General features: G+C 46.8%; 1 protein-coding gene across 2 annotated transcripts in view; it reads right to left on the bottom strand.

Annotated features, from left to right (window-relative positions):
- Positions 1-15,375, bottom strand: part of LOC111153753 (suppression of tumorigenicity 14) — a 39,802-nt gene that overhangs the window by 15,966 nt on the left and 8,461 nt on the right. Inside the window, exons 1-4 of one of the 2 annotated variants that reach the window (XM_022512964.1) lie at positions 10,350-10,481; positions 1,256-1,415; positions 806-933; positions 505-575 (exon numbers count right to left, since the gene is read on the bottom strand). In XM_022512964.1, coding sequence (XP_022368672.1) covers positions 505-575; positions 806-933; positions 1,256-1,412 — 356 coding nt within the window. In that variant the 5' untranslated portion in view covers positions 1,413-1,415; positions 10,350-10,481. Of the gene's footprint in view, positions 1-504; positions 576-805; positions 934-1,255; positions 1,416-10,349; positions 10,482-15,375 lie in introns of those variants that run through there. The other variant, XM_022512965.1, reaches the window with a different exon arrangement.

A 15,375-nucleotide genomic window follows, 5' to 3' on the forward strand; every position in this document is an offset into this window, starting at 1 on the left:
CTGGGAAAACGGCCCTGGGTCGTGGACTTGGCTCTCCCACTAGCTTGGGCACCCTGAGTAACAAATTCTGGAGTCTGTCTCCTCATCTTGGAGAGGGGAAGAGGATGCCACCTGCCGCACAGCATTCATAAGGATTAAATTAAACTGACAAAATCAAAAGCACTTTTGAGATAAAGTCTATTTTTAAAAAAGCGTGTTGAAGGCTGGGTAAGCAAGGAAAACATGAAGGCTCACGGACGCCTTCCAAAGCCCGATTTGGAAAAGGAACGAACGGTCACCACCGTTACTGAGTGGCTTCTGTGGCAGACACGCTGCCTCATTCACCCGTATCGTCCTGGCAATGCCCCCGTGGTCACCCCTGCCCGGGAGACAGCCTGACGCAGTGTGTGCTGAGGAAGGAATGGGCCCGGCGCCCTGCTCCCCGAGCCAGACCCCGCAGTCTGCAGGCTATCCCCCACCGCCACCACACAGCATCGACCCCACAGCCTCCTCCCCAGCACCCACCTGAAGGCAGTCACGGCCGACTCCTTGTGGTAGGGGCCCAGGGATGGCACCCCACTGTATAGCACCTTCAGCTGAGGGAAGGAGAGAAGGCTCACAGCAGGCCAGAGAGAGGCAACAATCCCCCTCCACCCCACGCAAGTCCGCCCCCTCTCTCCCTCCGGGGACCTGGGCCCCCTTCCCCGGTGCCTGGAAGCCCGAGCCACCTGGGAGGAAGGGGAGCCGTGCCTTCCCGGCCAGGTGATGGTGGGGGTGCCAGGGTGGACAGCAGGGACAGGGCTCCCTTCCCAGGGGCCGGACTCACCGCTTCCTTCACCTTGTTGGCCAGGTTTGCAAACTCCGTGGAGTTGGAGTTCTCATAGGCATCCAGAAAGTTCTCATTTGTGATCCTCAAGTAGCCATTGAAGACCTTCTGAACTCGCACGTTCCGGTCTATAGGAGACCAGAGAAGGAGGGTGGTCAGAGGAAGTGACACCGTCACCCCCACGGTCCTCAAGCTGCCCTCAGCAACCCTTGGGGAGCAAAGGCCAGGAGGGGCCAGGGCACACATGGGCCTCTGGGCCAGCACTTGTCCCTTACGGCTTCAAAGAGCCCGGGGAGGCAGAGCCCTGGATCCTTCCCCACATCCCCCCACTGAACCCTCCATTTTATCCCTCCTGTCCACGACCAATGGCCCCTGCCCCTGTCCACTGAGAGGGGAGGTACAGCCACCCCCACATCACCCACTCCCGAGCCAAGCCCCGGCTTTACTCACACTGGAAGTGCCACACCAGTAAACAAGCCACGAGAGAAAGCAAGAATAAGCCAACCAGCACGGTCACCAGCACCACCCAACGCTTCGGGCCCCGCTTCTCAACCTTCTTGGTGTTGTTGACTGGCAAGAACTCCACGCCTTCCTCAATGCCGTTCATGCTCTGAACAGAGAAAGGCAATGCAGCTCAGACACACTCCCTCACCTCAGCAGCCTCCCCGCCCTGCTCCGGGAAGCATGATTATCCGTCCTAATGTCCAGCTTGGGGAAAAGGGCAAGGAGAAAGGAGAAGTGGCCTTCTCATCCATGCATCCCCGTGTCTGGGCAGTGCCACACAGTTATTGCTTAAGGATGTAGTTTAAAGGAAAATCAAACAAACAGGCTGTCTAAACCCAGTCATGGAGGCTCTCCACTTACATGAATCATCTTTGACGCAGGTGGATGCCCGAGTGCGGGGAGAAGAGGCTGAGCCCGGGGCCACCACCGTGTCAGCTTCTCCAGGCAGCCCCTCCCCCAGGGCTGACACAGCCCTGGGGTGTGGTGCAGGCGGCCCCTGCAGATTCAGTCCCCACTGATCACGGAGGGGGTGGGGGGGGGTGGGGGCCAGGAGCCCATGGGCCACACAGAGACTGTACACCCTACCCAGTGGCGTCGCTCTGCCAATGTTTAACCAGCCCAAAGTAAAAACGCAGTCGACCCAGGCCGCCCTGCCACGCCCCTGTGGAAGCAGCCACTCTGTTTCTCGCCTCAGGTGTCCCGGTCCGGAAACTCAAGGTGATGCAAGGCCAGGTCTCTACTATAATCCACAACCACGCTCACCCTGAGAGCAGGAAAAGCAAAACGTCCCACAAATAGGACGGTGGCTTACCTAGGTTCCTCCCGGCCAGGGGCTCCCGAGAAAGACAGGAGTGTGACTGTGGCAGGTGGGGTGTCCACAGGCACATGGTGACAGAAAGGCAAGCTCTCCGGCACTCTAACACACAGACTATCTGCCCGAAACCCCGGAGAGGAGCCCTGCCCTTCCAGCTTTAGCTACCTCAGACCCACTCCAAAGGGGTATGTGCTAAAAGCAATAGCCCCCACCCCCAAATTCCACAGATGAGGTCATGTTAACAGTTTCCAGATGTGGTTCTTCTGGTGTCCACCTTGGGCTCTCCATGATGTGCTTGAACTGACATTTCTTGATTTGTCACATTTAAGCATCATCTGTTAACTTCACCATTCAAAGAGTCTCCCCATTCCTGCCACCCTGGATACTATATTTCTGTTTCATAATTGGTTATTTTTGTGACTTTAATATTGCATACAGAAACACACCCCATAGCTAACTCTACTTTGGTAATCATACTGCAATATACAAACATATCAAATCAACATGTCCTAGACCTTAAATTTACATAATGCTCTATGTCAATTATATCTCAATAAAATAATTTTTTTTTAATATTTATTTATTTTTTTTTTTATTTATTTGACAGAGATCACAAGTAGGCAGAGAGGCAGACAGAGAGAGAGAGAGAGAGAAGCAGGCTCTTGGCTGAGCAGAGAACCCGATGCGGGACTCGATCCCAGGACCCTGAGATCATGACCTGAGCCAAAGGCAGCGGCTTAACCCACTGAGCCACCCAGGCGCCCCTCAATAAAATAAATTTTTAAAAAGGAAAGAAACACAGCCCAGAGGCAACCATTTAAAATGCTTTCATGGGGCACCTGGGTGGCTCAGTGGGTTAAAGCCTCTGCCTTCAGCTGAGGTCATGATCCAGGGTCCTGGGATCGAGCCCCGCATCGGGCTCTCTGCTCAGCGGGGAGCCTGCTTCCTCCTCTCTCTCTCTGCCTGCCTCTCTGCCTACTTGTGATCTCTGTCTGTCAAATAAATAAATAAAATCTTAAAAAAAAAATGATTTCGTGATCTGCTTATGGTGGAATTTATCTCCATATTTCTAAATACCACTATCTCTCGATTCATCTATTTAAAATACAAGCATCTGACTTCCTATTATGATAATGTGAAATTCAATATCCTTCTTTCTCTTTGTCTCCCCCATCCTCCCAATAGTTAAAGGGCTAAAGTTTTTGTTTTTGTTTTTGTTTTATATCCATACTCTATATTTTCATTACAGCTGACCCTTGGAGGGTTAGGGGTATCCACCTCCTACACAATCAAAAATCCCCTAACTTTTGACTCCCCCTAAAACCACTCACAGCCCACTGTTGACAGGAAGGCTTACTGATTAACACATATTTTGTATGTTATATGTATTACATACTGTACAATAAGGTAAGCTGGAGAAAAATTTTAAGAAAATCTTAAGAGAAAATACATTTATAGTACTATACTGTATTTATCAAAAAAAGAAAACCCCACATATAAGTGGGACCACACAATTCAAACCCCTGTTTTTCAGAAGTCAATTGTATTAGTCTTTGAAAATATTGTTCACAATTGTTTCCTTCCCAGTACAACTAATTTGTTTCTCCCGCTGCAAAATTCATTTACTTTTTTTTTTTTTTTAACATATACCCAGGTCTTTCTATACAATCTAAGAGCTCTGTAATACCCTTTCATCTTCCACATATAAAGTCTGTCAAATAACCTCCCACTTCATTTTTTCCTGAGCACTTCCCTCCGACAGCCCTCTGCCCTTTCCTATAGCTAGTGTCTGGAACTTCCTTCAGTATCACCCTGGGAATTTCCTTCCTCTCCCTCTTGTGTTAAAACCCCTATTTCCTGAATTCCATGTCTTCCTCTTTCTTGGCTTACTTCATTTTGGTGGAATACATACTTCAGTAGCTTCCCAAGAGGGAAAATTTCTGAGACTTTCCATGTTTCTGAGTATCTTAACTCTGTACTCACATTCACTCATAGTTTAGCTGGGTATAGAACTATAGGTTTCAAATAATTTTCACTTAAAATTCTGAGGGCTCTATTGTTTTTTAGCTTCCAATTTTGCCTTTGAGAAATAACATAAAGTACAAAGCATTATCTCTTATTCATAATTTGTTATCCTTCTCTGAAAGCTTTGAGGATGTGCTTTGAATTGGGTCATTAAATTTCATTGTGCTGTGCTCTCTCCACCTGCTCCTTGAATTTGGAAATTCGTATCTTTCAGTCTGGGAAACTTTCTTGTACAGGCATACCTTGTTTTATTGTGCTTTGCTTTATTGCACTTCATAGATAATGCACTTTTTACAAATTGAAGGTTTGTGGCACCGTGTGTCAAGCAAGTCTAGGAGTGCCACTTTTTCAATAGTATTTACTCATGCCCAGATTCCATGTCATGTTTTGCTAATTCTCACAATATTTCAAACTTTTTCATTATTAGATCTGTTATGGTGATCTGTGATCAGTGATTACAACTCACTGAAAGCTCAGATGATGTTTGACATTTATGAGTAATAAAGTATTTTTTAAATTAAGGCATATACTTTTTTTAGACATAATGAACACTTAATAGACTACAGTATAGTGTAAACATAACTTTTATAAGCACTAGGAAACCAAAAAATTCACTTCACTTGCTTTATTGTGACATTTGCTTTATTGCAGTGACCTGGAATTGAACCCACAGTATCTCCCAAGTATGCCTGTATTATTTCTATTCTTTCTCCAATTCCCGATAATTGATCCTCTACTTATCCTTTCTCTGCTATTATACATCTCATTGGTTTTTTTCTAAGTAATCTCTACACCCAACACAGGGCTCAAACTCACAACCCCGAGATCAAGAGTCATACGGTCTACCAACTGAGCCAGCCAGGCACCCCCATCTCACTGTTTTTGAACTTTTCCAATGAGTTTTTCTTTTCTGCTGTTAACTTACTTCCAAGGGTTCTTTCTTGTTCTCTGAATTTTCTTCTTTCTTGTTCTCTGAATTTTGAATGCAAAATCTTCTCATCTTTATATTGCTATTGAGTACCTTTTCTCTGTTTTTTACTTTCTTTTTCATGTTGAAGACTTCCCTCAAATGCCTCAGGGTGTTTGGTTGTTCACCCACATTTAGGAATGAGGTCCTAAAAGCAGTTGGGAAGCTCTGTGTGTGTGGTTTGCCACCAGTGGCTTCACCGTAGGCTACAATTAAGTGGCTAGCCAGATTTTTTTTTTTCACTAGGCACTCCCAACTGTTAAGCTCTATCTTTTCTATGGGATGGTTTAATTGTTCCTGAGAATAATTTTCTAATCTCCTGGATAGACCAATTTAAGCCCAGCCACTGGCATTCTGAAACACGTGAGAGAATAAGCCCTTGATTATTTTTCACCCCTCACTACAGCCTTCCTCTGTACCTAGTGTCCTCAAGTCTAGAGAAATCAATTTCCCATCCCTTATGGGGGACTAGTGGGGTAGGGGTATGTTTGTTGGTGATCAAAGTGGGGATCTGGGAATTTATAACAATGCCCATCCCTAGCTCTCCTCTATCTCGTAGCCTGAGTCCAATTCCTGAACCTGGACAGGAGTTTATCAAAGAATACTGTAAGAATATTTCCAAGAGCTAAAGAGAGGCACATATCTTTAAACCCAAAGGGCTCACTGAATAGTAAGAAAGATACACGAAAAAGCATGCTTAACTACACATATCACAATGAAATTTCAGGACACCAAGAATAGAGGAGATCCTTTGCATCTCTCCCTGGTGTTTTTTTCCCCCTCTCATATTTTACATTTCTTTGTCATTTGGTTCTATTCTGGGATTTTTTAAACTTACTCTTGTGAACCTTCTATGGAATTTTAAAAAATAGCTTCACTGACATATAGTTGACATAAAATAAACTGTACATTCTTAAAGTGTGCAATTTTTGGCATATATATATACACCCATGAAACCATCACCACAATCAAGATAATAAACATATCTGTCATCTTCAAAAGTTTCCTCCTGGCCCTTCCCTCCCATTCCTCTCTGATTCCCTTTCCAGTCCCAAAGCAACCACTTAACTTGCTTCCTATCAGTGAAGATTAATTGGCTTTCTTCCAGAACTTTATAAAAATGGAATTATACAGCATGTACTCTTTATTGTCTGGCTTCTTTTACTCAGCACAATATTTTGAGATTCAGCCACGATATTAGGTTTATTATGTTAACGGTGCATTCCTTTCTATTCTTGAGCAGTATCCCACTATATGTACATACAACGATTTGTTTACTTATTCATCTGTTGATGAACATTTGGGGTGTTTCTAATTTGAGGCTATTCCAAATAAAGCTGCTATAAACATTCCTGTACAAATCCTCGTACTGGCACATGCTTTCATTTCTCTTGGATAGATACCTATGAGTGGAAGAGCAAGTTTGCACGACAGGTGTATTTTTAACTTTGTAAGAAGCCATCCAACTGTTTCCCAAAGTGACTGTATCGTTTTACATTCCCATCAGCAGTGTACGAGGACTCCCATTGTCCCCATCCTATCCAACATTTGGTATGGTCAATCTTTCTCATTTCAGCCATTCTAATAGATGTATAGTGGCATCTCACTGTGGTCTTATGTTGCTTTTCCCTGATGACTAACGATGTCGAGCATCTTTTCATGTGCTTAAATTGCCATCTGTTTGTCTTCTTTGGAGAAGTGTCTTTTCGAATCTCTTCCCTAGTTTTTTAAAATTGGTTTGCTTAGCTTCACATTACTGAGTTTTGAGAGTTCGTTCCTCATATTCTGGATACAAGCCTTTTCACAGATACATAATTTGCAAAGATTCTCCTCCGAGTCTGCAGCTTGTATTTTCATTCTCTTAACAGGGTCTTTTGAAGAAGAGATTTTCATTTTGATGACATTCAATTTGTCAAGGTTTTCTTTTATGGATTGTGATTTTGGTGCTGTAACTAAGAAATCTTTGCCTAATCCAAAACAACAAAGATATTCTCCTATGTTTTATTCCAATACGTTTAGGCTCACATTTGGACCTATAACGCATTCTGAAATAAAAATATTTTTTTAAATTTTTTTAAAGATTTTATTTATTTATTTGACAGACTGAGATCACAAATAGGCAGAGAGGCAGGCAGAGAGAGGGGGGGAAGCAGGTCCAATGTGGGACTCGATCTCAGGACCCTGAGATCACGACCCGAGCCAAAGGCAGAGGCTCAACACACTGAGCCACCCAGGCGCCCGAAATAAAAAATTTTTTATTTGGTGCAAGGTATGGATTAAAGTTACTTTTCTTTCTTTGTTTCTTTCTTTCCTTTTTCATATGGATATCCAATTTTCCCACTATAATTTGTTGCACAGTCCATCCTTTGTCTGCTGAGTTGCCTTTGCATCTTTATCAAAAATCAGTTGTGCAAGGGGCATCTGACTGGCTCTTGGTAGAGCATGCAACTTTTGATCTCAGGGTCGTGAGTTCAAGCCCCATGTTGGGGACAGAGCTTACTTAGAAATTTTTTTCTTAGGGGCGCCTGGGTGGCTCAATGAGTTAAGCCTCTGCTTTTGGCTCAGTTCATGATCTCAGGGTCCTGGGATTGAGCCCCACATCGTCCTTTCTGCTCAGCAGGGAGCCTACTTTCCCACCCCCCCACCTGCCTCTCTGCCTACTTGTGCTCTCTCTCTCTCTGTCAAATAAGTAAATAAAATCTTTTTAAGAAAAATTTTTTTCTTAATTATTTTTTTATTTTTTTTAATCAGTTGTCCATATATTTGTGGGTCTGTATCCCAGCCTCCATCCAATTCCCTTGTTCTCTTTATGTATGTTTAATTGGGTCTAATTCCAGATTCATTCTGTTCTATTGACCTCCTTATGTATGTTTATGCTAACACCATACTGTCTTCATTACTGTAGCTTTGTACATCAAAGAAGCTTTTGAAATACTAAGTGAGTTTGGCCAGCTTACCAGATACAAAATTAGTACACAAAAACCAATTGTATTTCTATATATTAACAATGGCCAATTAGAAATTTAAAAAATTTTTAAATACTATTTACAATAACATTGACAACATGAAATACTTAGGGGGCAAATCTAATAAGAGAAAAACAAGACCTATAACTAAAAAATACCAAATACCGCTGAGAGAAATTTTAGAAGACTAAATAAATCAAGTAATATCCCATGTTCATGGATTGGAAGACTCAATATATTTGGCTATTCTCCTCAAATTTGTCTAGAGATTAAATATAATCGTGGTCAAAATCTCAGCAGGCTTTTTGGAGAAATCGCTGTAGTGCTTACGAAATTCACATTGGAAAATGCAAAAGACTCAGAATAAAAAGAACAAAACTTTTTGGACCAGTGTCACCTAATCTTAAGCCTTATTATAAAGGCAATGAATCTTTTTTTTTAACTTCAAAAATCATATATTTCACTTCCAAGACTGAAGTTTCATACTTCGATGGTTACTTTTTAGAGCAGTCTTTTCTTATTTTATGACTACATGACCTTTTTGCTCTTTCTTAGGATACTAAATTGATCGATTGATTGATTGATTGATTAATTGATTTACATTAGAAATTTGGCTTTGTCTTTGCCTTTCTCTTTCAGGGTGTAGATTTTCATTAAATGCCCAATGGCCCCTGGTAGTCTAATCATGTTTACAAATGAAAAAGTAGTAAGGCTTTGGGGCGCCTGGGTGGCTCAGTGGGTTAAGCTTGTGCCTTAGGCTCAGGTCATGATCTCAGGGTCTTGGGATTGAGCCCTGCATCAGGCTCTCTGCTCAGCAGGGAGCCTACTTCCCACCCCCTCTCTGCCTGCCTCTCTGCCTACATGTGATCTCTGTCTGTCAAATAAATAAATAAATAAATAAATAATCTTTAAAAAAAAAAAAGTAGTATGGCTTCGGCAAGACTCTCTGAATACAGTTGTGTGTATGTTTACATGTGTCAGATAAAATGTAACAAAATAATAACTTACGAAGCTCATTTTCCATTTTCAGAGTAATTTCACAATATTTTCTTACCAGATCCTCACAACAATCCTGGAATCATTCATGACTGGCACCATCATTCCCACTCTATCGATAAGGCAGGGAGAAATGATGACAGCAAGACTGATAGTTACTTGCTGGCAGACCCAGATTTGATCCTGGTTTTCTACCTCCCAGTGTGATCAGCTTCAGGAACTCAGGATGCAGGTATTGAGGGAAATGGAAAGCAAGCTCCTTGGGAAGGGAAAAGCAGCTGACAGCATGGACAGCGGACCCCAGGGGCCACTCCCAGCACTGCTGTAGAGCAAAGCTGTCAGCATTGGGACTGGCTCAATGGGAGGGCCTTGGTCATCCCTACAGTGTGAATTCTGGGGTTCCACTCAGCCCAGACATGCTGTTTAATCAGTAACTAGACTGCTTCCTTTTATAACCTTACTCTCAGTTCCATTCTTAGGCATATTAGAGATCATCTCGCCTAACTTAGTCACTTTATTTATAAGGAAACTGAGGCTGACAGAGAAGGAGTGTGACCTGTCCAAAGTCACAAAGGGAGTGAGGTCAGGAAAGCAGCAAAGCCGAGACAAGAGCCATGTCCTTCCCACCGCACATGGGGTTTCACCTGCCCAACGTCCATCAGCCTCCAGAGGAGGGGTGGCAGGAAGATCCCATCCACTAGATCTTAACTGCATATGTAACCAACTCTCCACATGTACCAACCACTCTGCAGGGCCATAAAACCAACGGAAGACAAAGTATGCCAGTGCCTGCTCCTGCCTCTCCTTTCTCTCTTTCATAAAAGTAAACACATCAGCAGGTGCACACAGAATCTCAGTGCTGGGAAGCCAGGTGCTCGCTTATCATGAACAGAGACAGAGGCCACATAACTCTTGTGGCCAATTCCCACCAGCCAGCTCAAGTTAAATCATGGCCCGAGTCCCCAGAAACAGGATGGCTCAAGGCCAGCTCAGACAAGAGAGCAAGGAATGACTTGCCAAAGGACAGATGCACATGAAGGGCTAGGAGCACACGCATGCTGACAACCTGGAGGGCTGAAGGGGAAGAGCCCGAGGGACAGGATGCAGGGACAAGATGAGATGACCACCGTTTCCATCCAGCTTCCTGGAGGGGACCAGGAGGTACAGTACAGAAATCCAGGGACTGTCCGAAAGAAAATGACTTAGAGAAGGTATCTGATGACACAGGGAAAACTCTTGCCATCACCTGACTCCCATCAAGTAAAAACTCACCGTAACTGAAGTTGAATGTGAAGCAAACAAAACCCGGTGTCCAAGTCAACCAAAACTTCCTTCCACTTTGAAAGGCATCTTCTCCTGGGGTGCCTGTCACCGGCTCCAACTCTCCAGGACCCACCCTCCCATGGGCTCCAGGGACCAGCAAATCCAAAGCCAGAACCTTCCACTGGTAGCTCAGAAGGTGCTCTTCACTGGAGACAAGCAACTGGTAAGTGCGTGCATCTTAAACAGCAAAAATAACACTGACTATCCGAAAATCTACACAAGATTTCGATCAGAGCGGACGGCGGGGGACGGGGCGGGGGGGGAGTTAACCTTCGTGCTAGATTTTTTTTTTTTTTGGATGATTGTTCCTCATTCGGCTACAGTTGGGTGGGACCTGATGGGAAGGCAAGGGAGGAAACTAAACACTGAAGAAGTCACGCGGAGTCCTGGGATGACATCACACAACAACTGATCATCTGCTTCTGCTGTTGGAAGATCAGGATCAAGGGGCAGAGGTGATGTCACTGGCTGGAGACACAGGTGTTTTGCTCCCACCATAGACGAGGACAAGGGTGGCTGGCTTCATGGGAGGGGTCTCAATCTCACGGTGTCATCACCACCAGCACAGTTATGCGAACGTCCCTCAGACTGTCCAAGCACGAAAGGACAGCCAGAGTCTCTGCAACAGCTTTCCAAAGCGAGGAGGTATTCTGTAGCACTCGAAGAAGCCCTCCTTTGCAAGGAGCAAGACAAAGCCAGCATAACTCCCCAGGGCCACCCCCTGATGCCAGTTCGAGTCCAAGCCTGGACAAAGTCCCTAGAACCACAGCACGGCGCAAAGTCACCTGAGACGACAGAGCAAGGAATTACCTCTGAACACTAGCACTGTAGTGGTCATCCCAGGCGATGCTGAGCACAGACATGCACAGAACTGACCCACCAGATGTGAGTGACCCTGGAGAAAGGCCTCTTTTTTCCAGTTGCTGTTTAGGAAGGGAGGTGGGTCCCTACGTAACTAGGCTCTCTCCAAACTCAGCCGCTGTGGACAGAGAACGCTCAGCCCATGCACAGGCTCCGAGGGCAGAGACTTCCCAGTGACCAGCACAGAGAGGACACTTGATTTGTTCATCATGGGATGACCGAGGGGACAAATGAGAAGGGAACATTGAAGTTCTCCACCCACTCACCACACTGACCCAATCGATCCCACAGAAGGTAGGAGTCTCAAGAAACCCACAAGAGGCTCCCGTTCCCATGATCCTACCACTTTAGCATTTTCCGGGCTTGTCAGGTCATGAAAGATCATAAAAGTATAAAATAAAGCAAACACAGTGCTTGCCCGGTGTCCAGATTCCCAAGCCACTCTCTCTGGAGCTTCTGATTTCAGGAGGTCAGGGGCAGGGCCCCGGGATCTGGAAGTTTAACAAGACACCCGGGTGAGTCTTAGGAACCTGACAGTTGGAGAAACGCCACCTGCCATTTCCCAGAGGCTGCCTGCCAGACTCACCCACTCCTGTTGCTGTGAGAGGAGCCAGCCAGGTTGGCTTTCGCCCGCCCCATTTTAAACCACCTGCACGCAAGGCACCTGCTGTACAGACTGGGCTCTGCTTCTCGCCCGGGGACCCTCCCACAATGGGTCCCACAAGAGGGGATCAGCATCACCCCAAAGTCCCCAAGGCCGCCACCAGACCTCAGAGTGACGCATTCCCAGCCGAGGCCTGGTCAGCAGGTGGGGTACTCCCTAAACCTTTCCGCCTTTTTGGTGCCCAACCCTCTCACCCTTGCCCTTTGACCCCGTCCCTGTCCTCAGCCGCCCCAACAGAAGCAGCTGCTGGGAAATGGGTGCGGCTTCAGAGCCCCAAGGAGGATCCAGAATCACCTGTGGATCTGTGACCCCGAGCCGTCTAGAGGAGAGAAAAGCCGACCCACAGCCAACAGTTTCTACTGAAGGAAGTAAATCCCAACTCTGCCCGCCTGGTCACAGCAGGAAGGAAAGTCCCCTGGGGCCTGACTCTGCCACCGTGGGCTACACAGAGACTCAGCAGTTCCCACACAGCCGGCATCTGGCTGCCGCAGCTGTCACACCGTGTCCCTTTCCCAGACCCCACCCACACAGCCGAGGGCCAGGACCACATACTCCTGCAGCGAGACCTCACAAGGGAACAGAAAACAGACAGAGGGCAGGACCACCAGATCCAAATCCCTTCCTTCCTTTTTGAAGGGTTGGGTTGGTCATCACCTGGATGAGGGGTCATACCTGAGAACCCTGAGCTACTGGGGCCAATATTTCTCACTGGGCCTCAGTTTTCCCCTCTAAAAAGTGGGTTAATAACCGCTTACAGCCTCTAAGTAGAGGTGTTGTAAAACATAATTAGCTGATTCCTGCTAATGACAGAGGCCTCCCTACAACTGCCCTCTGATTCTCATTTCTCCACCCACAGTCGGTCCACCTGCCTAAAGTGACCGAGGCGCATTCCTCCCTCTGGTCTGGTCAAACAGCCAGAGTTCAAGTTCAAACATTACAATGAAACACCCAAAACAACCAGACAGCCTCAAAGGTAGCCCATGTCCCCTGCCCTCTTGTCACTCGCCCCTGAACCAAAAAGTACCAGCAAGGCCTCGTACTCCCGTCTGGGCTCCCACCCTTCCCATCCTCTCCTCCTTCTGAGGAAGGTAGGGACTGGCCTTGCGGGCAGAAGAGAGCCTTCCCAGTGACCTCTGCACCTGCTCACAGCCCAGCGGCAACTCACCTAGCAAGGCCATCAAGTCTGCCATCTATTTACATTCTAGGCCTCCATCTGCACGTCAAGTTTCCAGTCATTTCCAAAACATTTCTTAAAACATTAAAATCCGTTGGGGCACCTGGGTGGCTCAGTGGGTTGAGCCTCTGCCTTCGGCTCAGGTCATGATCCCAGAATCCTGGGATCAAGCCCCCATCAGGCTCTCTGCTCGGCGGGGAGCCTGCTTCCCTTCCTCTCTCTCTGCCAGCCTCTCCGCCTATTTGTGATCTCTGTCAAATAAATAAATAAAATCTTTAAAAAAAAAAAAAATCCATTCCAGGGGCGCCTGGCTCAGTCAGCGGAGCAGCTGCCTCTTGATTTCGGCTCAGGTCAGATCTTGGGGATGGGGGGGCCTGGGAGCCCCATGTCTGGCTCTGTATTCAGCAGGGAGTCTGCTTGGAGATTCTCTTTCCCTCTCCCTCTGCCCCTTCCTCCCCCTCTCAAGTAAAGAAGTCTTTTTAAAAATCCATTTGAATGCAATTTTTTGCAGAACCTCAAAATAATAAAATAATAAATACCTTGGCTCAAGTGGCCTCAGGACCCAGAAGGTGTCCAGACTATTCCTTGAATCACTGCCCTCAAGGACAGTGACAGGTTTCCAAACCACAGAGGTAGACGACACCTAACCCAAGGCCTTCCTGGATGGCTACAGGAAAGGGGCTAAAGCCCACAGAAGCCACGGTTGCCAGGGCACTCACCCCCATTGTCCTCATGCCTCACAGCTCCCGGAGAGGGAGAGGGGCCACCACAAACATAGTCGTGATTTCTGTGCATCTTTGTGCCACATTAGGCATTTTAAGTACAGATTATCCCTAATTCCTACAAGTAGGTTTCATTTCCAGATGAGGAAATGTGTAAAGAAGGGTTACATCAAAAACCCAGATAGCTAAAAAGTGGCAGGGCGGAATTCCAGATTCCAAGGGGTGGACAGCCTGCTGCTTCTCAGGGGGGTCAGCTGTCACCTCTTCTCCCGCAGCGTGCGGACAAGCACACCAAAGTGTAGAGAGGAACTGTCTTAAAGAACTCTCTGCAAAACTCTTCCTACAACAAAACCAGTTTCGGGGCCAAGTGGTAAGACAGCTTGCCCAACACTGTATATGCATTTCCACCCCTTCAACACTGGTCTGGAGTGCTGACTTTCCCCACCTCTGACCTTGCCCCCAGCCTGTAAGGAGGCCCCCACACCTGTAAGGAGCTGGGAAGCTGTTTCCATTCTGCCCACTCAGAATGGCTCTGCTCTCCTCACCACCTACCAAATCTACCTGCCCTTGAAAACATGACCCAAGGCTCTGCTCCTGCAGGAAACCTGCACGGACCACCTTCACCCACAGTACTTTCTCTTGGAACCCCACCTCCCTTATGACCTGTACCATCCACTTGGCATCAGCGATACCCCAGTGCCATGCTAAGACCAGGCAGTCCTAGGGGGTCAAGTTACCCCTGTTTCTTCTTCATAATGCTTCTCTCCCCAACCCCCTTTAGGACCTTGCCCAGAGGTAGCACTTGACTGGTTGGTTGGTTGATTGACTGAGGGACCTCATTTTCCATAGCCACACTTGGGGAGCCTACCGGGGGCAAGGTCAGACTCTCTGGGGGGGCCAGGGCCCAGGAGAGTTTCCAGTCTCATATCCCCAAGGTACCTTCATCTACCTGGAAGAGGAGAGAATGGTCAGTCCACGCCCCAGGGTTCTGTTGACAGCCTCTTAAGCTCTCTAGTGTCAGCCCTGGCCTGGCCACCTGCTTTGGGCAGGCCCATCTAAGTGTGGACTCTCCCAGCCTCTTCCTCTCCTAGCTTTCAATTACGTGTTTCCCCCCAGGACACAACCTCTTTTGTAATTCAACCTGAGAATTCCATCTCTGCTTCCAGATCAGGTGGGAAAGAAGGCCACCAGCAGCCCCTGCCCTACCCCGGGCTCCTCCTCCTCCTGTCTGCCCAGTCCTTGTCCTTAATCTCCTGAGATCCCTCTCCCCTCCTGCCCCCAGTCCCCAGATTCAGGGAGCACATGTATCTGCCCAGAGCAGCCCAAACAGAGATTACACCTGAAGCGAAACAAGAGAGCCATGAGAGGGCAGCGCCATGCAACTCTTTTCATTCTTTCCTCAACTTCTCACTGAACCCGCCTTCCGATTTCACAGGCTGATATTTTTTGTTTCTTGCTTTTTTTTTTTTTTTCATTTACTTCATTTTTTTATTGGGAGAACTAGGTTTAGGTGCAGTTATATGAAATAACTCAAGGAGAGATCCCTTGTACACT

Source organism: Enhydra lutris, unplaced genomic scaffold, assembly GCF_002288905.1.
Source record: "Enhydra lutris kenyoni isolate GAN:26980312 unplaced genomic scaffold, ASM228890v2 scaffoldscaffold34, whole genome shotgun sequence".
Classification (NCBI taxonomy): domain Eukaryota; kingdom Metazoa; phylum Chordata; class Mammalia; order Carnivora; family Mustelidae; genus Enhydra; species Enhydra lutris.